We start from the raw sequence: 27,385 nt of genomic DNA on the forward strand, positions 1-27,385 counted from the left end.
TTGAGATGGTTTAACGCTTCATTGAGGAGTATTTCAGTCCTATCTCGGTGTTTCAGGCTGATGTGAGAACAGTGACGCAAGAGGTTGAGATGGTTTAACGCTTCATTGAAGAGTATTTCAGTCCTATCTCGGTGTTTCAGGCTGATGTGAGAGCAGTGACACAAGAGGTTGAGATGGTTTAACGCTTCATTGAAGAGTATTTCAGTCCTAGCTCAGTGCTTCAGGCTGATGTGAGAACAGTGACACAAGAGGTTGAGATGGTTTAACGCTTCATTGATGATTATTTCAGTCCTATCTCGGTGTTTCAGTCTGATGTGAGAACAGTGACACAAGAGGTTGAGATGGTTTAACGCTGCATTGAAGAGTATTTCAGTCCTATCTCGGTGTTTCAGCCTGATGTGAGAACAGTGACGCAAGAGGTTGAGATGCTTTAACGCTTCATTGAAGAGTATTTCAGTCCTATCTCGGTGTTTCAGCCTGATGTGAGAACAGTGACACAAGAGGTTGAGATGCTTTAACGCTTCATTGAAGACTATTTCAGCCCTATCACGGTGTTTCAGGCTGATGTGAGAACAGTGACGTGAGGGGAAGGATTATAACACTCCGTTGAGCACACTGTCTGTTATGTTTTCCTAACTACTGTTATCATATACTAGGTAGGTGTCTGGGCAGGATAAAGCCAAGGGATGAAAACCTTTCGGGTATCCGCTGGGGTCATTTATGGATAAATATGCAAATAAAAACAATATTAGGATAGCTTAACTTGGTTTTCTCAATATGGCGAGTTCTATACCACTGGTTATGATCTACAGTTAGGAACGTATCCTCTTGAACTAACAATAACTTCAAGACTACCATGCCGCAACAGTCCAGCTGTATGACGTCTGCCTGTTATCTGTCGAGTCTGGACCAGACAACCCAGAGATCGATATTGTGAGCAACGATCCACGCCACTGGGGTACGAAGACCACCGATCCATTTGGTCACCCCTTAGAACCAGCGCATGTTGGTCTATTCTAGCCCGCCCTGTGTATTTGTGTTATGAATAACGTGACAGCATTAGTAGTGAGGGGCGGCGGGGTAGCCTAGTGGTTAAAGCGTTCGCTCGTCACGCCGAAGACCCGGGTTCGATTCACCACATATGAGTGCCTTGTGTGAAGCCCATTTCTGGTGTCCTCCGCCGTGATATTGCTGGAATATTGCTAGAGAAGCGGCGTAAAACCATACTCACTCACTCGCTCATTATTAGAGTGAGTGAGTGAGTATGGTTTTACGCCGCTTTTAGCAATATTCCAGCAATATCACGGCGGGGGACACCAGAAATGGGCTTCACACATTGTACCCATGTCGGGAATCGAACCCGGGTCTTCGGCGTGACGAGCGAACGCTTTAACCACTAGGCTACCCGACCGCCCCCTCATTATTAGAGAACGAGAGCAATAGAGGTAGCTGCCTTTGTGAATCAAAACCTCAACACTAAAATGGACTGAAATGTAGTCTCATGAGCGACGACGTAAAGTCACATTGTAGTCGCTCACTGTCCTGTGCGGTCTCGTAGTCATGAAAAAAATTGTTTGAATTGTTTAACCCGATTGCTCAAAATATCTAGTTGCTTCGGCAAACACCGGCAGGTTGGATAATAAAACCTCCACCAGCGATCAAAGGCCGTCGTAGTTTGTTGTAACCAGCTCGGTTACCATGTTAACACAGGCTGTCGAGCACAAGGGGGTCTCTGTCAAGTGGGGGAGCGGCAAGAAGTCTCCCCGCTCCAGGTGGTGAACAACGCACGCGTCCAACTATTCCAGCCATTGATTTCTGGGCACGCCTTTTCTAAGAAAACAGTGAAGTGAATTTCTAGGAAAGGTTTAACCCCCGTTCATTATTGTCTATGAACCCAACTGAAATGCTGATATTTATAGAAATTTGGATATAAACGTGTATTACATTTCAAAACAAACATTATTCTATATTTTGTAAATCAAAAGTATACACGGATCCTGCAGATACGATTACATCCATTCAATCAATACAATGAATATTTAGTGTTCGAGTTATGTCGATCTTGATACATTAATTTGTGGTGGTGGACTCACAGGCGGGCGTATCTGTCTAAACATGAACCTCAGGCACCCGTGAAGATCAGGGGTGGAATAGGTCTTTAGCAACCCATGTTTGCCGTAACAGGTGACTGTGCTTGTATGACGGGATCGGGTGCTAAGGCGTGAGTGTGCATGTGTCTGTGCGTGCGTGCGTGCGTGCGTGTGGCTGCTTGTCCGGATTCTGTAGTGCCATCGCACTGATATACCCTGCCGCAGTTTGACAAGAGTGAGTGAGTGAGTTGGGTTTAACGCCGCTTTTAACATTATTACAGTCATATCACGGTGTGTCAGCTTAATGTGGGAGGAAAGCCCGAAGTGATGCAGGTCTCCGACGTTTACCACTTCGGTGAAACCCACGAGCACGGGTATGGTGCTGACAAACATAATTGGGGCGAACCGGGATTCGAACCCTGAATCATAGGTTTCTGGCGTGCCCAAGGGACGCAACTCTGCACAGTGAATCGCAGCGCCTTAGACGACTGGGCCACCCGTGCACCCTCAGTTTGACAAGAATACCCCAGACACAGTATACTGACTCCGAGCCGACCAGTCCTTGTTTTAGCCCCTTAATGCCGAGCACCAGGGTATCATGAATACACAATGCCTTTTAGAAAGTGGTCAAATGTAACAAATACTATATTTAGGATAACACTTTCCTGGTAAAGTACAAATTCTTATACGTTTATGGGGTGAGTCCCATCCGGGATTCGAACTCACACTCTCAGAGTGAGGCACCTAATTGCCAGCACACAAAGTCAGCGATCTTACCCACTCAGCCATCGAGGCTTCCACAAAATGGAAGTCCGACAACTAGTGGTCTAGATCATGTACATTGTGTACCCCTCTGACAAGTGTAAATTGGCACGACTCGATTGACATGTTACATAACCTTGACAGGTCGTGACATGGTTTTAAGTTGCCCTGTAATTTTTTATCGTTACCATTGTTTTAATGTTTCCGGTTATATGTTGTAATTTGCATGAAGTGTACATTTTGCTTAAATCATCAAATATATATTTCATTTTTCTGCCATTTCGCTTTTTAGCATCAACCTAGTGCTTGAAATTACAATGGCCGCCTGTGGTTCTGAGATCGCCGGACCTTGAAGTTTGAACACGTCCCCCTGCATTCCAGCCGCTTTGTTTTCTGACCCCTAAAGAGATCTTCTTCGTCGGAAGTAACCCCAACAAATAAGGGGTGGTGGGGTAGCTTAGGGGTTACAGCGTACGCTCGCCACGTCGAAGGCCCGGGTTCCATTCCCCAATGGGTACAATGTGTGAGGCCAATTTCCGGTGTCCCCCGCAGTGATACTGCTGGAACATTGCTAAAAGCGGCGTAAAGCCATGCTCAATCAATCAAACCAACAAATGATGTCAAGGAACCAAGTCTGCAGGTTTAGACCCGGTTCTCAGATTCAAGTCACGTGGGGAATACCCTGGACAGAGAGACTAACCCTTGGCGTAACCCTGGCCTAAACAAATTGATAGTAAACACTGGTTTTATGCACTGCTCCAGCAGGGCATTGATTGATTAATGTCATATTGGCGGAACTAATATCCATAGTTCATCGATTTCTTCTCATTATCTATTTCTTGCATACAACGGCATGTTGGGTTATATGATTCTGGGGACGTTTAGTTATGGAGTCAGATCGTGTAGCAATAGTTATAGCGTTTGACTACAGAGGTAACGAACCTGTCAGGATATCCTGGTATTTCTTTCCCCAGGTATAGCAGGACTTGTTAACCCTTTCGCGAACACTTGGTGTCCTTTACGCCCAATGGAATATTATTCGGCAGATAATCGAGACTGATTATTCTTTTGCGTTGAGTTTTTACATGTATTGATTTACTTTCAAAACGTAATGGGCGGTTATCAAAGCCCGTCGAAGTGTCCATATCGTCCCACCGGGCCAGGGGACCTCAATATACCGCGATGATACATTTGATATTCTGATCCAAAACTGAATACATGAACGGAAGAGCAGAAAATTCACACAGAATGCAGGTCTATCTTGTACTGAACACGCACACACACACACACACACACACACACACACACACACACACACACACACACACACACACACACACACACACACACACACACTCTCTCTCTCTGTGTGTCTCGTTTAATTCCGCAAGGGAGTGACGGCAAAAGCTGCCTTTAATGTACATTAACCTTATTTCAACACAAATGGCGTGATTTGGGCGGGCATTGCTGCGACAAAATATATCCGACTTGGAAGAAATAGCGAAGAAACATTCGGTACACACATGGGTACAAAAGAAACAGTAGGGAATGTTGCTTGTTGATTCTTTGTGCTGTGAACGGCATTTCAGGGTATCCTCCCATTAGTTAGACGTCCCATTTGTAACACACCTGAAACAACATACGTCATGGCTGAAGGCACTGACTGGTCTACCCTATGTTACATAAGTATTAGACTCGAGTGATCCAAGAAAAGTAGAAAAGTAATCTCGTAGATATAATATATAATAAATAATAAATATATAAAACTTCTTTATTAGCACTGGTAGTAGCACTGATTAATTAATTTAATTGAATGTCTCTGAATATTCCTTGTTTATCCCAACCTTGCATAGAAGCCTGCTGCATCCAATAATTTGCTTGAGTTCCTGGCGAAGGTGATCTTTCAATGGAGACTCTCCTGGACGAGTGTCTTTAGCTGGCTGAAGAGTCTCTGGTATGTTAATTCAGATATATTATGTCTGAGGATATCGGCCTATTGCAGATCGTTGACATGTAGCACTTTTCACGCTATTGTATTTGACTATTTACAAAAGATCGAGATCGCTAAAACAAAAGAACGACTGCCTCTTTAAAATCCAGAGTTAGCGGACGAAATTACTGATATTATTTACAGCCTTATACTCAATATAAAATGAAATGTCGAGACGGTAGACCCCATGGTTGTGCATGCAGCTTGTAGTTGGTTGTGACAGACTGTGTGTATTGGTGTACAGTTTTGACGTCTCGTTGGTGGTCTTGGGGGAATAAATATATAAAGAAATCTACATAAGTCCATTTGTGACGCATAGTGACATCAGCTCGTTCAACTCTCATCTGTCATTTACCACTTTCCTTAACTGTAATTTTTTCTGTTCTATTTTCTAATTTCACTTTTTTGACAGGGACTTCACTTTTCATTTGCGTTTGAGACAATAAAACTTAACTATGATACCCGTCTCAAATACATCAACATCGAATACCCATTTCTTGCTTGTTTGAATTCATTTTAGCCACCATCACTCATTGTCATCTTACCTTCATGTGATGATGATGAGATCTGATTGGTTCACGTGATCGTGATAAAATACTATTTATCCCGCCCAGGAAGGAAAGACATATCTGAGCGGGAGAATAAGTTCCTTATACCCCGCCACGAAGATCAGAGGCTGCACGCACGCACACACAGATGCGTGAGTGAATGTTGTTTAACGCTGTAGTCAGCGATGTTCCAGCTATATCACGACAGTCCCCAAACAACTGATTTGCTCCATGAGCAACGACCTTTGTCGTGGGGTCACGCTGATGCACAATCAGCGAGGTCACACATTGTAACCATCCGATCCGAATTAGTCAGCTCACGTGACAAGCATGGAGATCCGGGGATATCCTGAGATGCACTGTGCACACCATTTACAGAAATACACATATTAAATACACCAATTAAACATGCGCCCAGTGCGTTGTAACGTAAATATAACGTAATCACAGATATAGGTCTACACAAGAGGCCATGAAATTGAGAAGTCTGCTGGCATAACGACCATTAAATATGATATCATAGATAGGTTTAAACTTCTTTATTTTTCAATGAGCAACACTTCAAACATTCTGTTTTTATGATGAACTTAACTATTGTACTATTGCCATGAAACATATATGTATATCTTATTTGTCTGTCTGTCTCGCTCTCCTATTCTCATTCAAATAAGCAGTAGTTACATATGCGTATTACAGTGAGTGAGTATGGTTTAACGCCGCAAATATTCCAACAAAATCACGGCGGGTGACACCAGAAATGGGCTTCAAGCATTGTCCCCATGTCGGGGATCGAACCCGGGTCTTCGGCGTGACGAGCGAACGCTTTAACAACTAGGCTACCCGACTGCTCCTGCGTATAAGACAACCGTATAAACAGTTATACCAGTAAAAAACAATCGTTGTCTACATACAGTAGTTATTTTTGGCTTCTTTCTCTATCGCGTTTAGTTTGAATGAGAATACAGCCATCCACTTCACCTACTCCCGGCCCCGAGACATCCCATTATTTTGTCCACCGTCAGGACAATCCCCCCTATCAGGAGCAACACCGCCCCGACAACTGTGAGAGCAAACGACCAGCCGAGATGTCTGTGTTCCCGCTTGTCAGCATAAAAGATCGCCCAGTAAGGATGAAAATTGCTGAAAATAGAGTGAATTATGCATTAAAACATTACATACAAGTTTTCTTGTTTGTTTGTTGTTTAATGCCACAAACAGCAATATTCCAGCTATATGGCAGCGGTTTGTAAATAATCGAGTCTGGACAAGACAATCCAGGGATTGACATCATGAAATCGATCACATACAAGTTTGTTTGTTTGATGTTAAACGCCGTACTCAGCAATATTCCAGCTATATGATGGCGGTCTGTAAAGAATCGAGTCTGGACCAGACAAAAATCCAGTGACTGACATCATAACCATCGATTCACGCAATTGGGATACGATGACGTGCATCAACCAAGTCAGCGAGCCTGACCACCCGATCCCGTAAGTCACCTCTTACGAGAAGCAACGTCGCCTCTTACGGCAAGCATCGGTTCCTGGAGACGTATTCTACCCCGGATCTTCACGGGGCCACATTCAAGTAAGTGAAACAAATACAAAGTTAACTTTACTAGAAACAACACTACTTATTATAACTGTGTTACACTAACTGCAAATCCCTGTCGGTCACAGAAATGACTGGAATGAGTATTAATTTTACATATTATGTATATTAGACATTGTATACTCCTGATGTTGTTTGCCTTCATGTAATTTGTCACATACCCAAACACCTTATTTCCACATTTCGCCTAAGTGTAGGATGAAAACCTACCTGAGAGGAAGGCCAGCACCAGTGCACTGATCTGTAACAACTTCAAGCCGTTCATCACCAGCAGGTAGATGCACAACACAACCACGCAAGCCAGTCCCAGCAGAAACCCAACTATGGACAGGGCCCTCACTGCGTCGTACCAGTCAGCTGAAAAATATATAACTGCAGCTAATGTCGTTTCAAAATATAAGGCTACTCTATATGTATGTACGAGAGCTGGTCCAAAAGTTCTAAGCCTAGCAAACAAAACCAGCATTTTATAAAAAGTGTTTTACATTTTACTTTTCAACATAATCACCCTGCTTTTCAATACATTTCTCATATCGATAATGATGCTTTTCAATTCCAGTCAGGAGTGAGTGAGTATGGTGTGTCGCCGCTTTCAGCAATATTCTCGCAATATCACGGCGGGGGACGCTAGAAATGGGCTTCACACATTGTACCCATGTCGGGAATCGACCTCGGGACTTCAGCGTGACGAGCGACCACTTTAACCACTAGGCTACCCGACCGCCCCTTCCAGTCAGGAAAAAGTTTTCTGAAGCCACCCTGAAGAACCCATTCACGGCCGTTTTGAGGTCATCGTTGTCGTCCCCGAAGGTGTTCTTTCAGTTTAAAAAACAGGTGGAAATCACCTGGTGCCAGGTGTATCGAGTATTGAGGGTGAGGAAGCTCTTGTCGCACAGCAGCCTCAATACACACAGTCTGTCAAGTTGGGTTTTGCATCACAAGTTTTCAGTGTTTCTTTGACTGTTTTCAGCCGAGTTACGTTGTGATAACGTTTGTAATAGCCATCTCTTGTTTGTTTCATTTTTAGCCACAATCAAACATTGATGTATATTACTTTCTTTTGCAGTTAACTTATAGTAATAAAAAACCTAAAACAATGTAGCAGGTGTATATATATGTATTTGAGCTTTTTTGTAAATAAACCTATTTCAAGTTTTTGTTTTGTTTTTGTTGAATATAAATTAACAGAGGTTTGTTTTTATCCCATTTCTCTATGTCCGGCCCTCTAGTGATCAATCACATCCCAAGCTATCCCTGTGATTGGCCAAATTCAACCTCTACCTTCTTGCTCTGACCAACTCCATATTGTCACTTTCACTATGCGCTGCATTGGGAGTATTTGTAGATCACCACTAACGGTTAGTTTATAAGACTTATCTTTACTTCTAAATAGGATTAAATAGTAATCAAAGATAATGCATTATAATAAAGCATCTAAGAAGTACTTATCATATTTACATTAAATTATATATTTTTATTAAGTTGATGTTTTGAATGAATGCGTTTTAGAGGCTGAACTTTAATCTAAGCAAAAGTGTATTTTAATAGTATCTTGTATACATGCTAAGTTATATCTACAATTATGTCAGTGCACAAGCTATTCATTTTGTTATTTATTTCATTGTATTAGGTCACTCTAAGTATTTACATATCATGTACATATAATGCGTAAGTAATTATTCCTGCTGTTTCTTCTGCAGGACATATCATAGACGGTGACATTTGAAGGGTATTACGTTTCACACCCTTGTGCCACACATAGGGTATGCATATACACATGTAGGTGAAACCATTTTACTTAATATGTATTGTAAGACATTTCTATCATATCATCTAATAATACTTAGTTGTAAGTAGGGGCGGTCGGGTAGCCTAGTGGTCAAAGCGTTCGCTCGTCACGCCGAAGACCCGGGTTCGATTCCCGACATGGGTACAATGTGTGAAGCTAATTTCTGGTGTCCCCCGCCGTGATATTGCTGGAATATTGCTAAAAGCGGCGTAAAACCGTACTCACCCACTCACTAGTTGTAAGTAATAACAGAAATGATCGTATTGCTTTGATGATTACATGATATATATTATGTTATAATATGCATATACTATATTATCTGTTGTTTCTTATTACATGGTGTCTATCGCGATTATTCACAAATAAACACAAGCCTCACACTATGTAGCCGTCTTGGTGTCATCTGTATACAATAATGGATAAGGCCATGGAAAACCCGGTTACAACAATACGATAATCAGAGAAATATTAGAAATGAAAGTTGAAATAACACTGGTTTGAAGCAGAGGAATACAAATGTGTATGAAACAGTACACGCCGTGCTCTAACTCAAGCACTGTCCACAGCGGCGTTAAGCCAAATTCACTCACTCACTCACTCAATAAAAATGCAACTTACGGATGACGCCAGGTATTTGTATACACTCTAATGAACCGGATGAATAAGCACATATCTGGAACAATCCAACCGAAAATTTTACTGAATTTATAGTGAATGTCGCCCAACCCGGTGATGGGAAGCCAATGAGGTCAAAAATCAGGCCAGCCACACAAAGTCCAAGCCCGATCTTGGACAAGAGAGATGCTTGAGAGAACCCCATCTCATGTGCTGAAGAACCCTGAAAACCGGGTGAGATCGCTTATGTGCTTGGCCTCGTATGTCGTGGACTGTATACTCCGTAGGTTTCCAAGGCCCCCCTTCAATAACAATGTTCCGATTGGCTGACAAACAGATGCACCTCCAAATATGGTCAAGCACATAAAACAGTTCTCGGAAGGTTGGGGGCTCCTGAGGATTCACACGTACCTGTCTGGAAATCTGACTTAGGTCTTCGGTGTGGTGAGCCCCTGAGTTAATCACTTGCTTATCGAACGTACCTTACCCCCTTCCCAACGTCCTTCAACTTTAACTCCCCATCGAGTCTCCACCCGTGTCTATTCTAAAGGCTAACAATGAATCTTAGTCATGGAATATTCCGGGAAAGCCAACGTTGGCCTTCCAGCTACAGTAGTGGTAGTTTCAAGGAAATCAATGAAGCCAGTTCTAGGAAATATGCTTTTGCCTTTGTAAATAACACCTGGCCCGCCATCAGTCATCCTTAGCTTTATTCAGCATGGGTACAGACCACTGACCCATACAGAGCTGCAGTGCAGACAACATGCATTATTTGAGTCTCATTGACACTATTGTTTAATAATTGTACTGCATGAAAACAAACATGGTCAAATGTCTAACAATTTTAATGTCATCAACAGACATTAGTATAATATTTATGTAATATGGGGTGTACTTTAAAAAATATATTTCAACAACTACCTTACATCCGTAAGTTGCATAAGCCTCACAGACAAGCAGCCCATGATACTCTTCCTACATATCATTAGTTACGTGATTTAAAAACTCTTTCTTTTTCTTCCTTTTTTTTTCTAACGAACTTATGAACTCTAATATGCTTTAGATAAGGTTGCACATAAAAGGAATGGTAAACAGGGCAGTGTTTAGAACCACCTGTTAATGGGACATGCCAGTCTTGACATATGTACGTTTAAATCGTTCATGATAAAACTATCATGGTCATGCTTCTTAGATCTAGACGGAAGGTAACATTACATATGGCCATGTACATGCTCAGACCAGTGAGCTCTTATAGTACTGTCTTGCTGGCGGAAAGAAGCGGTAACTTGACAAAGAGATTGAAATGTATAATGTTTATTTATGAGTGTACAGCATGGTCCATGTTTTTGCTAAACATATGTGAACATGAAATTGTAACTGAAACACTTCATCTCTCTATAGCGAACATGATGGTCAAGCGGGTATTAGTGATTATCAGTATATTAAGAATGACGCATGTGTGTACTTCATCAGTGTTATTGGTCTAGTAACAATTATCCGCTTATAAGTATAAGGTATCAGTGACATAATATCCGTGTTGCTTGTATTGTAATTCAGTGATATTGTTTATTCAGCTTAACCATAGAATGAGTGAACTAACAGAGGGGAGGTGTTTATGGTGAGTGAGTTAAAATTACAGGTCACAGCGGCAACATATCATCCATATTGTGACTAAATAATTCACTAATCTTTCCAATCTAAACTTTCTTTGCTATTGATAGACGCATTGCATTTTAATCATTATTAACATGAGTGGGTTAGATGATATTTTAGTAAGTGTACATGTATTGCTCTTTATGTTCAAGATGAATCAATACATCAGATGTTTTATATGTAACAAGTGCAAAAGTGAGCGTGGCTCACTAATACGCCCGACCCGCCTAGTGTGACAGTAGTTACAAATAAAATATCTATGATAGGGTTAGCCTTACTTAGGGTTTGAAAAATTCATAAAAAATGGAAAATTAATAAAAACATTGTTTTTCTTTTGACTGCTCCCCTCCATATGACACAGATTATATGTACTAAGTTTGAGATGAATCCACTGAATAGTTTAAGAGAAATCGCGCGGACAAAGTTTTCGGACGGACGTTAGGGTTTGAAAAATTCATAAAAAAATGGAAATTAATAAAAACATTTTTTTTCTTTTGACTACACCCCTCCATATGACACAGATTATATGTACTAAGTTTGAGATGAATCCACTGAATAGTTTAAGAAAAATCGCGCGGACAAATATTTGTTTGTAATTGACTTCTAAACTATGACAATCAAATACCAGGTTCAATTCAGAAATTAACTCCAATTCTTCCTTGTAGTATTTCATTTGAAGCTTTGAATGATATGTTGATTGGACAGTGTAGAGACTATTGCTGACAGGTAGAGAGAGGCTTGTTTGTCTCATTTGGTGTATTACAATCCGTTATATTTTAAAGTATTTAGTTTTTGAATAACTGGTCTTTAACATGTGAATCCAAGGGTACAATTGTTGCACGTGTGACTCCTGGGGGCTGGTAAGGAAAACGTGAATAATAATACCCTGATATGTGAGGATGGATCACCATTTAGACAGATTTAGAAATGCTTGAGTTAGGAGATAATGTGTTCATCTTAACGGGTGTATTGTAAGCTCAATAATAAAACTTCCAGGAACGCCTCCATGGTCTGGTGGTAGAGCGCCCGCGCGGAGAGCGGAAGGTCTGGCATTCCATCCCCGGGTGTGTCATACCAAAAGATGTTAAAAGATGGTGCTTGTTGTTACCCTGTTTGGCGCAAAATTCAAAGACAGTACAATTTCAATGGCAATATAAAATACAATGCATTAAAGACAGAGATAATAATATCCACCTAGCAGCAACAGTGGTCAAGCTTCCAAAATAGAACTAGGTTGGATATCCAGTTTGTTACTTAAACCATATCGAAAATGAATATCACTTTTTGTTAATTTGTCCACCTTATAGCCATTTTAGGCAAAGTTAAACAATCTAAATGGTACATCTTTCCAAATATTCTGAAGTTTAATACATCAATGCCGAGAACCAGCAGCAGGGTATCATGAATACACAATGCCTTTTAGAAAGTGGTCAAATGTAACAACTACTATATTTGGGATAACACTTTCTTGGAAAAGTACAAATTCTTGTACTTTTATGGATTGAGTCCCATCCGGGATTCGAACTCACACTCTCAGAGTGAGGCACCTAATTGCCAGCACACAAAGTCAGCGATCTAACTAACTCAGTCATCGAGGCTTCCACAAAATGGAAATCCGACAACTGGTAGTCTAGATCACGTACATTGTGTACCCCTCTGACAAGTGTAAATTGGCACGACTCGATTGACATGTTACATAACCTTGACAGGTCGTCTCATGGTGTTAAGTTGCCCTTTTTTTTTTATCGTTACCATTGTTTTAATGTTCCCGGTTATGCATTGTAACTTGCATCAAGTGTACATCAAGTTTATATTTCATTTTTCTGCCATTTCGCTTTTTAGCATCAACCTTTTTGCTTGAAATCACATTGGCCGCCTGTGGTTCTGAGATCGCCAGACGTGAAGTTTGAACATGTTCCCCTGCAATCCAGCCGCTTTGTTTTCTGACCCCTAAGGAGATCTTCTTCGTCGGAAGTAACCCCAACAAATAAGGGGTGGTGGGGTAGGCTAGTGGTTAAAGCGTACGCTCGCCACGTCGAAGGCCTGGGTTCCATTGATACTGCTGGAACATTGCTAAAAACGGCGTAAAGCCATACTCAATCAATCAAACCAACAAATGATGTCAAGGAACAAAGTTTGCAGGTTTAGACCCGGTTCTCTGATTCAAGTCATGTGGGGAATACCCTGGAGAGCGAGACTAACCCTACGCGTAAGCCTGGCCTAAACAAATTGATAGTAAACACTGGTTTTATGCACTGCTCCAGCAGGGCATTGATTGATTAATGTCATATTGGCGGAACTAATATCCATATTTCATCAATTTCTTCTCATTATCTGTTTCTTGCATACAATGACATGTTGGGTTATATGATTCTGGGGACGTTTAGTTATGAAGCCGGATCGTGTAGCAATAGTTATAGCGTTTGACTACAGAGGTAACGAACTTCTCAGGATATTCTGGTACATTTCTTTCTACAGGTATAGCAGGACTTGTTAACCCTTTCGCGAACACTTGGTGTCCTTTACGCCCAATGGAATATTATTCGGCAGATAATCGAGACTGATTATTCTTTTGCGTTGAGTTTTTACATATATTGATTTACTTTCAAAACATAATGAGCGGTTATCAAAGCCCGTCGAAGTGTCCATATCGTCCCACCGGGCCAGGGGACCTCAATATACCGCGATGATACATTTGATATTCTGATCCAAAACTGAATACATGAACGGAAGAGCAGAAAATTCACACAGAATGCAGTTCTATCTTGTACTGAAGACACACACACACACACACACACACACACACACACACACACACACACACACACACACACACACACACACACGCTTAGTCGAGCCAGGCTCCGTTGCTTGCGGGTCCCTTCAAGGCACGCAGTGCTGTAATGGGGCATAAAGCGACGTTACACCCACTTTCGCATTCACTCACTAGTATAATCATTTCATCTTTATCTTCATGTCTGAAAGACCTTGCATAATCCACCTTACCTCTTTGAGAGTATTGTAGTATTACACTGTTGTTTGAAACACTCCATTACATTATTGGATTTGATAACGGCAACTTCTTTCTTCAGAATTACCATACCGCAGTCTTAAACATGGAGTAATGTACCACGATTCGGACATACTGTGTTTAAATTACAGAAACCTCACATGGGTGTTTTTATGTCGGTGCAGACTGGAGTTAAAGCGTTCGCTCGTCACGCCTTCTACCCTCTTGGGTACAATGTGACATGGCCATTCTTGACGTTCCCTGACAATGACACACGGATCCAAATTCGAATTGAAATATCTCTGAAAAGACTTACATTATCCAAATGTTCAAAATTAGTCATGTCTGTTTACCAGATGGGAATTCACTAGCTTCTATAGGTGTTGACTACCTTTTTCCTTGAAGACGATTGTCAGACAGTTCTCCTTTTCCACGAAAACATTCAGTGACACTAAACGGTGAAAAAATTGTGTGTAGAACTATACTAATGCACAACGCTATACAACGTATTTACAACGGTAAACGGGTTTTGTTATGCTAATGATAGTTCAAGGTCCCTGGTTTAATGCCGCAAGGGAGTGACGGCAAAAGCTGCCTTTAATGAACATTAACCTTATTTCAACACAAATGGCGTGATTTGGGCGGGCATTGCTGCGACAAAATATATCCGGCTTGGAAGAAATAGGGAAGAAATATTCGGTACACACATGGGTACAAAAGAAACAGTAGGGGATGTTGCTTGTTGATTCTTTGTGCTTTGAACGGCATTTCAGGGTATCCTCCCATTAGTTAGACGTCCCATTTGTAACACACCTTAAACAACATACGTCATGGCTGAAGGCACTGACTGGTCTACCCTATGTTACATAAGTATTAGACTGGAGTGATCCAAGAAAAGTAGAAAAGTAATCTCGTACTTTATGTACTTGTACAAAGATATAATATATAATAAATAATAAATATATAAAACTTCTTTATTAGCACTGGTAGTAGCACTGATTAATTAATTGAATTGAATGTCTCTGAATATTCCTTGTTTATCCCAACCTTGCATAGAAGCCTGCTGCATCCAGGAATTTGCTTGAGTTCCTGGCGAAGGTGATCTTTTAATGGAGACTCTCCTGGACGAGTGTCTTTAGCTGGCTGAAGAGTCTCTGGTATGTTAATTCAGATATTTTATGTCTGAGGATATCGGCCTATTGCAGATCGTTGACATGTAGCACTTTTCACGCTATTGTATTTGACTATTTACAAAAGATCGAGATCGCTAAAACAAAAGAACGACTGCCTCTTTAAAATCCAGAGTTAGCGGACGAAATTACTGATATTATTTACAGCCTTATATTCCATGTAAAATGAAATGTCGAGACGCTAGACCCCATGGTTGTGCATGCAGCTTGTAGTTGGTTGTGACAGACTGTGTGTATTGGTGTACAGTTTTGACGTATCGTTGGTGGTCTTGGGGGAATAAAAATATAAAGAAATCTACATAAGTCCATTTGTGACGCATAGTGACATCAGCTCGTTCAACTCGCATCTATCATTTATCACTTTCCTTAACTGTAAACTTTTCTGTCCTGTTTTCTAATTTCACTTTTTTGACAGGGACTTCACTTTTCATTTGCGTTTGAGACAATAAAACGTAACTGTGATACCCGTCTCAAATACATCAACATCGAATACCCACTTCTTGCTTGTTTAAATTCATTTTAGCCACCATCACTCATAGTTATCTTACCTCCATGTCAGGATAATGAGATCTGATTGGTTCACGTGATCGTGATAAAATACTATTTATCCCGCCCAGGAAGGAAAGACAAATCTGAGCGGAAGAATAAGTTCCTTATACCCCGCCACGAAGAACACAGGCTGCACGCACGCACGCACGCACACACACACAGAGGTGCGTGAGCGAATGTTGTTTAACGCTGTAACAGCGATGTTCCAGCTATATCACGGCAGTCCCCAAACAACTGATTTGCTCCCATTCGTGACCAACTCGTGTTATTCCGGGACAAGCCGAATAGCGACTCGTGCCCCTCTCGTGGCCATTTTTGCGACCGGGTTCCGTCTTAGCGCAAACGGGCATACCTAAAACAACTGTCAAGACGTTGCGTAATGGTTAACATGTATTTCCCCATATATTATATATATTTCAGATGCAATTTAAAGCACATCGGGACATGCGGAATTATACAGTATGATTGAACACATGTAACTGTGTCTTGTGTATATTTTTAGATGCAAGACATATGTAAAATCAAAAAATATTTCTGAGGGATTCTTTGACGAAGATTTTGAAACCATGCGCGCATTCTGATTGGTTTGTCGTATGTTTGCACATAACATTCATCGATAGGGTGACGAGTCTTCTTGCAGGTTACGGAAAGAGGCGAGTGGTGACGAATGATTTGTTCCATGAGCAACGACCTTTGTCGTGGGGTCACGCTGATGCACAATCAGCGAGGTCACACATTGTAACCATCCGATCCGAATTAGTCAGCTCACGTGACAAGCAAGGGGATCCGGGAATATCCTGAGATGCACTGTGCACACCATTTACAAAAATACACATATAAAATACACCAATTAAACATGCGCCCAGTGCGTTGTAACGTAAATATAACGTAATCACAGATATAGGTCTACACCCGAGGCCATGAAATTGAGAAGTCTGCTAGCATAACGCCCAAATAAATATGATATTAAAGATAGGTTTAAAATTCTTTATTTTTCAATGAGCAACACTCCGAACATTCTGTGTTTATGATGAACTTAACTATTGTAATATTGCCATGAAACATATATGTATATCTTATTTTTCTGTCTGTCTCGCTCTCCCATTCTTACTCAAATAAGCAGTAGTTACATATGCATATTACAGTGAGTGAGTATGGTTTAACGCCGCAAATATTCCAGCAAAATCACGGCGGGTGACACTAGAAATGGGCTTCAAACATTGTCCCCATGTCGGGGATCGAACCCGGGTCTTCGGCGTGACGAGCGAACGCTTTAAGGTATCTTCCCAAAACGTAAACCTGCCAAAACGCAGATCCGTTAAAACAACACTCGTTATGGCTGGCTGCATCAGTAAATAGCACCCTGTACCCTTGATTAAGTAAAATGGTATCACCCATGTAACAAGCTTAAGAAAGAGAGCTGGGTAGATTTCACCATTTTTTTATTATTCCGTCCGTCCGTCCGTCCGTCCGTCCGTCCGAAAGCTTTGTCTGCGCGATTTCTCTTGAACTATTCAGTGGATTCATCTCAAACTTAGTACATATAATCTGTGTCATATGGAGGGGTGCAGTCAAAAGGAAAAAAAAATGATTTTAATAATTTTCCATTGTTATAATGAATTTTTCAAACCCTAACCAGGGTTTCCCCTGATGCAGAATTCTTGCGTATATGACTCTCAATTAAGGAAAAATACGTCCAGAAAGAAATGACTACATCATGAATAACACAATTTCAAAATATCTATATTTCAGCTTTGGAATGAAAATATTACAACTACTCACCTGAACTTAATTTATAAAAAAAATGTCTAAGACAATATATGCAAACGTCTTAAAATTTACGTCTAGTTTTTAATTAATCGTCTTTTTTAGAAGTAACATAACTTCGCATAACACCACTGCCACGGGCTAATTTGCATAGCCTGTCACATGACCAGACTTTTCTCTCGTTTTAGAACAAACGCTAAAATCAGAACAGCCGGGGGCTTTACATATTGTTTTGCATAATTATATAGATATGCTACTAAAACATTGCAACTGTGAGGTACACAACAAAATATATTTATTCATCAAGGTGAACGTAACTCTCACACTCCGTCTGGCTTCGATGACAGCACGTGATGTAAACAAAGGAAAACTACGCAAATGGACAAGGTTTTTCTCGTTTCAGCATATTTTCTCACTAAAAGTTAACCATGACATATGTTTATCTACATGTGTAGACTCGTAAAAAATGACCGCTTTAACCACTGGGCTACCCGACTGCTCCTGTGTATAAGACAACCGTATTAACAGTTATACGAGTAAAGAACAATCGTTGTCTACAAAGAGTAAATATTTTTGGCTTCGTTTAGTTTGAATGAGAATACAGCCATCCACTTCACCCACTCCCGGCCCTGAGTCATCCAATTATTTTGTCCACCGTCAGGACAATCCCCCCTATCAGGAGCAACACCGCCCCGACAACTGTGAGAGCAAACGACCAGCCTAGGTTTCTGTGTTCCTGCTTGTCTGCATAAAGGATCGCCCCAGCGAGGATGAAAGTTGCTGAAAGTTGAATGAATTATGCATTAAAACATTTGCTCTGAATATACAACTGAAACTGAATTACATACAAGTTTTCTTGTTTGTTTGTTGTTTAATGCCACAAACAGCAATATTCCAGCTATATGGCAGCGGTCTGTAAATAATCGAGTCTGGACAAGACAATCCAGGGATTGACATCATGAAATCGATCACATACAAGTTTGTTTGTTTGATGTTAAACGCCGTACTCAGCAATATTCCAGCTATATGATGGCGGTCTGTAAAGAATCGAGTCTGGACCAGACAATCCAGTGATTGACATCATAACCATCGATTCACGCAATTGGGATACGATGACGTGCATCAACCAAGTCAGCGAGCCTGACCATCCGATCCCGTAAGTCACCTCTGACGAGAAGCAACGTCGCCTCTTACGGCAAGCATCGGTTCCTGGAGACGTATTCTACCCCGAATCTTCACGGGTCCACATTCAAGTAAGTGAAACAAATACAAAGTTAACTTTACTAGAAACAACACTACTTATTATAACTGTGTTACACTAACTGCAAATCCATGTCGGTCACAGAAATGACTGGAATGAGTGTTGATTTTACATATTATGTATATTAGACATTGTATACTCCTGATGTTGTTTGCCTTCATGTAATTTGTCACATACCCAAACACCTTATTTCGACATTTCGCCTAAGTGTATGATGAAAACCTACCTGAGAGGAAGGCCAGCACCAGTGCACAGATCTGTAACGGCTTCAAGTCGTTCTTCACCAGCACGTAGATGCACAACACAACCACGCAAGCCAGTCCCAGCAGAAACCCAACTATGGACAGGGCTCTCACTGCGTCGTACCAGTCAGCTGAAAAATATATAACTGCAGCTAATGTCGTTTCAAAATATAATGCTACTCTATATGTATGTACGAGAGCTGGTCCAAAAGTTCTAAGCCTAGCAAACAAAACCAGCATGTTTTTAAAAGTGTTTTACATTTTACTTTTCATCATAATCACCCTGCTTTTCAATACATTTCTCATATCGATAATGATGCTTTTCAATTCCAGTCAGGAGTGAGTGAGTATGGTGTTTCGCCGCTTTCAGCAATATTCCAGCAATATCACGGCGGGGGACGCTAGAAATGGGCTTCACACATTGTACCCATGTCGGGAATCGACCTCGGGACTTCAGCGTGACGAGCGACCACTTTAACCACTAGGCTACCCGACCGCCCCTTCCAGTCAGGAAAAAGTTTTCTGAAGCCACCCTGAAGAACCCATTCACGGCCGTTTTGAGGTCATCGTTGTCGTCCCCGAAGGTGTTCTTTCAGTTTAAAAAACAGGTGGAAATCACCTGGTGCCAGGTGTATCGAGTATTGAGGGTGAGGAAGCTCTTGTCGCACAGCAGCCTCAATACACACAGTCTGTCAAGTTGGGTTTTGCATCACAAGTTTTCAGTGTTTCTTTGACTGTTTTCAGCCGAGTTACGTTGTGATAACGTTTGTAATAGCCATCTCTTGTTTGTTTCATTTTTAGCCACAATCAAACATTGATGTATATTACTTTCTTTTGCAGTTAACTTATAGTAATAAAAAACCTAAAACAATGTAGCAGGTGTATATATATGTATTTGAGCTTTTTTGTAAATAAACCTATTTCAAGTTTTTGTTTTGTTTTTGTTGAATATAATTTAACAGAGGTTTGTTTTTATCCCATTTCTCTATGTCCGGCCCTCTAGTGATCAATCACATCCCAAGCTATCCCTGTGATTGGCCAAATTCAAACTCTACCTTCTTGCTCTGACTAACTCCATATTGTCACTTTCACTATGCGCTGCATTGGGAGTATTTGTAGATCACCACTAACGGTTAGTTTATAAGACTTATCTTTACTTCTAAATAGGATTAAATAGTAATCAAAGATAATGCATTATAATAAAGCATCTAAGAAGTACTTATCATATTTACATTAAATTATATATTTTTATTTAGTTGATGTTTTAAATGAATGCGTTTTAGAGGCTGAACTTTAACCTAAGCAAAAGTGTATTTTAATAGTATCTTGTATACATGCTAAGTTATATCTACAATTATGTCAGTGCACAAGCTATTCATTTTGTTATTTATTTCATTGTATTAGGTCACTCTAAGTATTTACATATCATGTACATATAATGCGTAAGTAATTATTCCTGCTGTTTCTTCTGCAGGACATATCATAGACGGTGACATTTGAAGGGTATTACGTTTCACACCCTTGTGCCACACATAGGGTATGCATATACACATGTAGGTGAAACCATTTTACTTAATATGTATTGTAAGACATTTCTATCATATCATCTAATAATACTTAGTTGTAAGTAGGGGCGGTCGGGTAGCCTAGTGGTCAAAGCGTTCGCTCGTCACGCCGAAGACCCGGGTTCGATTCCCGACATGGGTACAATGTGTGAAGCTCATTTCTGGTGTCCCCCGCCGTGATATTGCTGGAATATTGCTAAAAGCGGCGTAAAACCGTACTCACCCACTCACTAGTTGTAAGTTATAACAGAAATGATCGTATTGCTTTGATGATTACATGATATATATTATGTTATAATATGCATATACTATATTATCTGTTGTTTCTTATTACATGGTGTCTATCGCGATTATTCACAAATAAACACAAGCCTCACACTATGTAGCCGTCTTGGTGTCATCTGTATACAATAATGGATAAGGCCATGGAAAACCCGGTTACAACAATACGATAATCAGAGAAATATTAGAAATGAAAGTTGAAATAACACTGGTTTGAAGCAGAGGAATACAAATGTGTATGAAACAGTACACGCCGTGCTCTAACTCAAGCACTGTCCACAGCGGCGTTAAGCCAAATTCACTCACTCACTCACTCAATAAAAATGCAACTTACGGATGACGCCAGGTATTTGTATACACTCTAATGAACCGGATGAATAAGCACATATCTGGAACAATCCAACCGAAAATTTTACTGAATTTATAGTGAATGTCGCCCAACCCGGTGATGGGAAGCCAATGAGGTCAAAAATCAGGCCAGCCACACAAAGTCCAAGCCCGATCTTGGACAAGAGAGATGCTTGAGAGAACCCCATCTCATGTGCTGAAGAACCCTGAAAACCGGGTGAGATCGCTTATGTGCTTGGCCTCGTATGTCGTGGACTGTATACTCCGTAGGTTTCCAAGGCCCCCCTTCAATAACAATGTTCCGATTGGCTGACAAACAGATGCACCTCCAAATATGGTCAAGCACATAAAACAGTTCTCGGAAGGTTGGGGGCTCCTGAGGATTCACACGTACCTGTCTGGAAATCTGACTTAGGTCTTCGGTGTGGTGAGCCCCTGAGTTAATCACTTGCTTATCGAACGTACCTTACCCCCTTCCCAACGTCCTTCAACTTTAACTCCCCATCGAGTCTCCACCCGTGTCTATTCTAAAGGCTAACAATGAATCTTAGTCATGGAATATTCCGGGAAAGCCAACGTTGGCCTTCCAGCTACAGCAGTGGTAGTTTCAAGGAAATCAATGAAGCCAGTTCTAGGAAATATGCTTTTGCCTTTGTAAATAACACCTGGCCCGCTATCAATCATCCTTAGCTTTATTCAGCATGGGTACAGACCACTGACCCATACAGAGCTGCAGTGCAGACAACATGCATTATTTGAGTCTCATTGACACTATTGTTTAATAATTGTACTGCATGAAAACAAACATGGTCAAATGTCTAACAATTTTAATGTCATCAACAGACATTAGTATAATATTTATGTAATATGGGGTGTACTTTAAAAAATATATTTCAACAACTACCTTACATCCGTAAGTTGCATAAGCCTCACAGACAAGCAGCCCATGATACTCTTCCTACATATCATTAGTTACGTGATTTAAAAACTCTTTCTTTTTCTTTTCTTTTTTTTCTAACGAACTTATGAACTCTAATATGCTTTAGATAAGGCTGCACATAAAAGGAATGGTTAATAGGACAGTGTTTAGAACCACCTGTTAATGGGGCATGCCAGTCTTGACATATGTACTTTTTAATCGTTCATGATAAAACTATCATGGTCATGCTTTTAGATCTAGACGGAAGGTGACATTATGTATGGCTTTGCACATGCTCAGACCAGTGAGCTCTTATAGTACTGTCTTGCTGGCGGAAAGAAGCGGTAACTTAATGTTTATTTATGAGTGTACAGCATGGTCCATGTTTTTGTGTCTGTGCTAAACATATGTGAACATGAAATTGTAACTGAAACACTTCATCTCTCTATAGCGAACATGATGGTCAAGCGGGTATTAGTGATTATCAGTATATTAAGAATGACGCATGTGTGTACGTCATCAGTGTTATTGGTCTAATAACAATTATCCGCTTATAAGTATAAGGTATCAGTGACAAAATATCCGTGTTGCTTGTATTGTAATTCAGCGATATTGTTTATTCAGCTTAACCATAGAATGAGTGAACTAACAGAGGGGAGGTGTTTATGGTGAGTGAGTTAAAATTACAGGTCACAGCGGCAACATATCATCCATATTGTGACTAAATTATAATTTAAACTTTCTTTACTATTGATAGACGCATTGTATTTTAATCATTATTAACACGAATGGGTTAGATGATATTTTAGTAAGTGTACATGTATTGCTCTTTATGTTCAAGATGAATCAATACATCAGATGTTTTATGTGTAAAAAGTGCAAAAGTGAGCGTGGCTCACAAATACACCCGACCCGCCTAGTGTGTCAGTAGTTACAAATTAAATATCTATGATAGGGTTAGCCTTACTTAGGGTTTGAAAAATTCATAAAAAATGGAAAATTAATAAAAACATTGTTTTTCTTTTGACTGCTCCCCTCCATATGACACAGATTATATGTACTAAGTTTGAGATGAATCCACTGAATAGTTTAAGAGAAATCGCGCGGACAAATATTTGTTTGTCATTGACTTCTAAACTATGACAATCAAATACCAGATTCAATTCAGAAATTAACTCCAATTCTTCCTTGTAGTATTTCATTTGAAGCTTTGGAGGATATGTTTATTGGACAGTGTAGAGACTATTGCTGACAGGTAGAGAGAGGCTTGTTTGTCTCATTTGGTGTATTACAATCCGTTATATTTTAAAGTAATTAGTTTTTGAATAACTGGTCTTTAACATGTGAATCCAAGGGTACAATTGTTGCACATGTGTGACTCCTGGGGGCTGGTAAGGAAAACTTGAATAATAATACCCTGATATGTGAGGATGGATCACCATTTAGACAGATTTAGAAATGCTTGAGTTAGGAGATAATGTTTTCAACTTTACGGGTGTATTGTAAGCTCAATAATAAAACTTCCAGGACCGCCTCCGTGGTCTGGTGGTAGAGCGCCCGCGCGGAGAGCGGAAGGTCTGGCATTCGATCCCCGGGTGTGTCATACCAAAAGATGTTAAAAGATGGTGCTTGTTGTTACCCTGTTTGGCGCAAAATTGAAAGACAGTACAATTTCAATGGCAATATAAAATACAATGCATTAAAGACAGAGATAATAATAACCACCTAGCAGCAACAGTGGTCAAGCTTCCAAAATAGAACTAGGTTGGATATCCAGTTTGTTACTTAAACCATATCGAAAATGAATATCACTTTTTGTTAATTTGTCCACCTTATAGCCATTTTAGGCAAAGTTAAACAATCTAAATGGTACATCTTTCCAAATATTCTGAAGTTTAATACGCCAATGCCGAGCACCAGCAGCAGGGTATCATGAATACACAATGCCTTTTAGAAAGTGGTCAAATGTAACAACTACTATATTTGGGATGATACTTTCTTGGAAAAGTACAAATTCTTGTACTTTTATGGATTGAGTCCCATCCGGGATTCGAACTCACACTCTCAGAGTGAGGCACCTTATTGCCAGCACACAAAGTCAGCGATCTAACTAACTCAGTCATCGAGGCTTCCACAAAATGGAAGTCCGACAACTGGTAGTCTAGATCACGTACATTGTGTACCCCTCTGACAAGTGTAAATTGGCACGACTCGATTGACATGTTACATAACCTTGACAGGTCGTCTCATGGTGTTAAGTTGCCCTTTTTTTATCGTTACCATTGTTTTAATGTTCCCGGTTATGCATTGTAACTTGCATCAAGTGTACATCAATTATATATTTCATTTTTCTGCCATTTCGCTTTTTAGCATCAACCTTTTTGCTTGAAATCACAATGGCCGCCTGTGGTTCTGAGATCGCCAGACGTGAAGTTTGAACATGTTCCCCTGCAATCCAGCCGCTTTGTTTTCTCACCCCTAAGGAGATCTTCTTCGTCGGAAGTAACCCCAACAAATAAGGGGTGGTGGGGTAAGCAAGTGGTTAAAGCGTACGCTCGCCACGTCGAAGGCCCGGGTTCCATTCCCCAATGGGTACGATGTGTGAGGCCAACTTCCGGTGTCCCCCGCTGTGATCCTGCTGGAACATTGCTAAAAGCGGCGTAAAGCCATACTCAATCAATCAAACCAACAAATGATGTCAAGGAACAAAGTTTGCAGGTTTAGACCCGGTTCTCTGATTCAAGTCACGTGGGGAATACCCTGGCCAGAGAGACTAACCCTTGGCGTAAGCCTGGCCTAATCAAATTGATAGTAAACACTGGTTTTATGCACTGCTCCAGCAGGGCATTGATTGATTAATGTCATATTGGCGGAACTAATATCCATATTTCATCGATTTCTTCTCATTATCTGTTTCTTGCATACAATGACATGTTGGGGACGTTTAGTTATGAAGCCGGATCTTGGAGCAATAGTTATAGCGTTTGACTACAGAGGTAACGAACCTCTCAGGATATTCTGGTACATTTCTTTCTACAGGTATAGCAGGACTTGTTAACCCTTTCGCGAACACTTGGTGTCCTTTACGCCCAATGGAATATTATTCGACAGAAAATCGAGACTGATTATTCTCTCGCCTTGAGTTTTTACATATATTGATTTTCTTTCAAAACATAATGAGCGGTTATCAAAGCCCGTCGAAGTGTCCATATCGTCCTACCGGTCCAGGGGACCTCAATATACCGCGACATGATACATTTGATATTCTGATCCAAAACTGAATACATGAACGGAAGAGCAGAAATTTCACACAGAATGCAGTTCTATCTTGTACTGAACAAACACACACACACACACACACACACACACACACACACACACACACACACACACACACACACACACACACACACACACACACACACACACACACACACACACACACACACACACTCCATGATTTATTATTATTTAAATCTACTAGGTTTGTCTAGCGTGTTAATGCGTCTGAAATTGCTGTGCAGAGTTTCGGCCCTTAGTCGAGCCAGGCTCCGTTGCTTGCGGGTCCCTTCAAGGCACGCAGTGCTGTAATGGGGCATGAAGCGACGTTACACCCACTTTCGCTTTCACTCACTAGTATAATCATTTCATCTTTATCTTCATGTCTTAAAGACCTTGCATAATCCACCTTACCTCTTTGAGAGTATTGTAGTATTACACTGTTGTTTGAAACACTCCATTACATTATTGGATTTGATAACGGCAACTTCTTTCTTCAGAATTACCATACCGCAGTCTTAAACATGGAGTAATGTACCACGATTCGGACATACTGTGTTTAAATTACAGAAACCTCACATGGGTGTTTTTATGTCGGTGCAGACTGGAGTTAAAGCGTTCGCTCGTCACGCCTTCTACCCTCTTGGGTACAATGTACAATGGCCATTCTTGACGTTCCCTGACAATGACACACGGATCCAAACTCGAATTGAAATATCTCTGAAAAGACTTACACTATCCAAATGTTCAAAATTAGTCATGACTGTTCACCAGATGGGAATTCACTAGCTTCTATAGGTGTTGACTGCCCTTTTCCTTGAAGACGATTGTCAGACAGTTCTCCTTTTCCACGAAAACATTCAGTGACACTAAACGGTGAAAACATTGTGTGTAGAACTATACTAATGCACAATGCTATACAACGTATTTACAACGGTAAACGGAATTTGTTATGCTAATGATAGTTCAAGGTCCCTGGTTTAATGCCGCAAGGGAGTGACGGCAAAAGCTTCCTTTAATGAACATTTACCTTATTTCAACACAAATGGCGTGATTTGGGCGGGCATTGCTGCGACAAAATATATCCGGCTTGGAAGAAATAGGGAAGAAACATTAGGTACACACATGGGTACAAGAGAAACAGTAGGGAATGTTGCTTGTTGATTCTTTGTGCTTTGAACGGCATTTCAGGGTATCCTCCCATTAGTTAGACGTCCCATTTGTAACACACCTTAAACAACATACGTCATGGCTGAAGGCACTGACTGGTCTACCCTATGTTACATAAGTATTAGTCTGGAGTGATCCAAGAAAAGTAGAAAAGTAATCTCGTACTTTATGTACTTGTACAAAGATATAATATATAATAAATAATAAATATATAAAACTTCTTTATTAGCACTGGTAGTAGCACTGATTAATTAATTGAATTGAATGTCTCTGAATATTCCTTGTTTACCCCAACCTTGCATAGAAGCCTGCAGCATCCAGGAATTTGCTTGAGTTCCTGGCGAAGGTGATCTTTCAATGGAGACTCTCCTGGACGAGTGTCTTTAGCTTGCTGAAGAGTCTCTGGTATGTTAATTCAGATATATTATGTCTGAGGATATCGGCCTATTGCAGATCGTTGACATGTAGCACTTTTCACCTATTGTATTTGACTATTTACAAAAGATCGAGATCGCTAAAACAAAAGAACGACTGCCTCTTTAAAATCCAGAGTTAGCGGACGAAATTACTGATATTATTTACAGCCTTATACTCCATATAAAATGAAATGACGAGACGCTAGACCCCATGGTTGTGCATGCAGCTTGTAGTTGGTTGTAACAGACTGTGTTTATTGGTGATATTAAGGAGTTATACAGTTTTGACGTATCGTTGGTGGTCTTGGGGGAATAAAAATATAAAGAAA

The 27,385-nt window shown here is 40.5% G+C and overlaps 2 protein-coding genes across 3 annotated transcripts in view; both read right to left on the reverse strand.

Moving 5' to 3' along the window:
• Positions 1–5,914: 5,914 nt before the first annotated feature.
• Positions 5,915–9,986, reverse strand: LOC124134534. Its single transcript, XM_046499395.2, has 3 exons — positions 9,409–9,986; positions 7,212–7,358; positions 5,915–6,530 (listed from the first exon to the last, which is right to left on the reverse strand). Exons 1-3 carry the CDS (start codon positions 9,608–9,610, stop codon positions 6,427–6,429), a joined length of 453 nt encoding a protein of 150 aa, XP_046355351.2. The 5' UTR covers positions 9,611–9,986; the 3' UTR covers positions 5,915–6,426.
• Positions 5,915–27,385, reverse strand: part of LOC124134536 — a 28,176-nt gene continuing 6,705 nt past the window's right edge. The window contains exons 1-3 of one of the 2 annotated variants that reach the window (XM_048400400.1): positions 21,259–21,797; positions 19,062–19,208; positions 16,781–18,354 (exon numbers count right to left, since the gene is read on the reverse strand). In XM_048400400.1, the coding sequence (XP_048256357.1) occupies positions 18,209–18,354; positions 19,062–19,208; positions 21,259–21,460 (495 nt within the window). In that variant the 5' untranslated portion in view covers positions 21,461–21,797 and the 3' untranslated portion in view covers positions 16,781–18,208. Of the gene's footprint in view, positions 6,339–16,780; positions 18,355–19,061; positions 19,209–21,258; positions 21,798–27,385 lie in introns of those variants that run through there. The other variant, XM_048400401.1, reaches the window with a different exon arrangement.

The sequence above is a fragment of the Haliotis rufescens genome, unplaced genomic scaffold (genome assembly GCF_023055435.1).
Source record: "Haliotis rufescens isolate VD_foot unplaced genomic scaffold, xgHalRufe1.0.p SCAF_2, whole genome shotgun sequence".
NCBI lineage: Eukaryota > Metazoa > Mollusca > Gastropoda > Lepetellida > Haliotidae > Haliotis > Haliotis rufescens.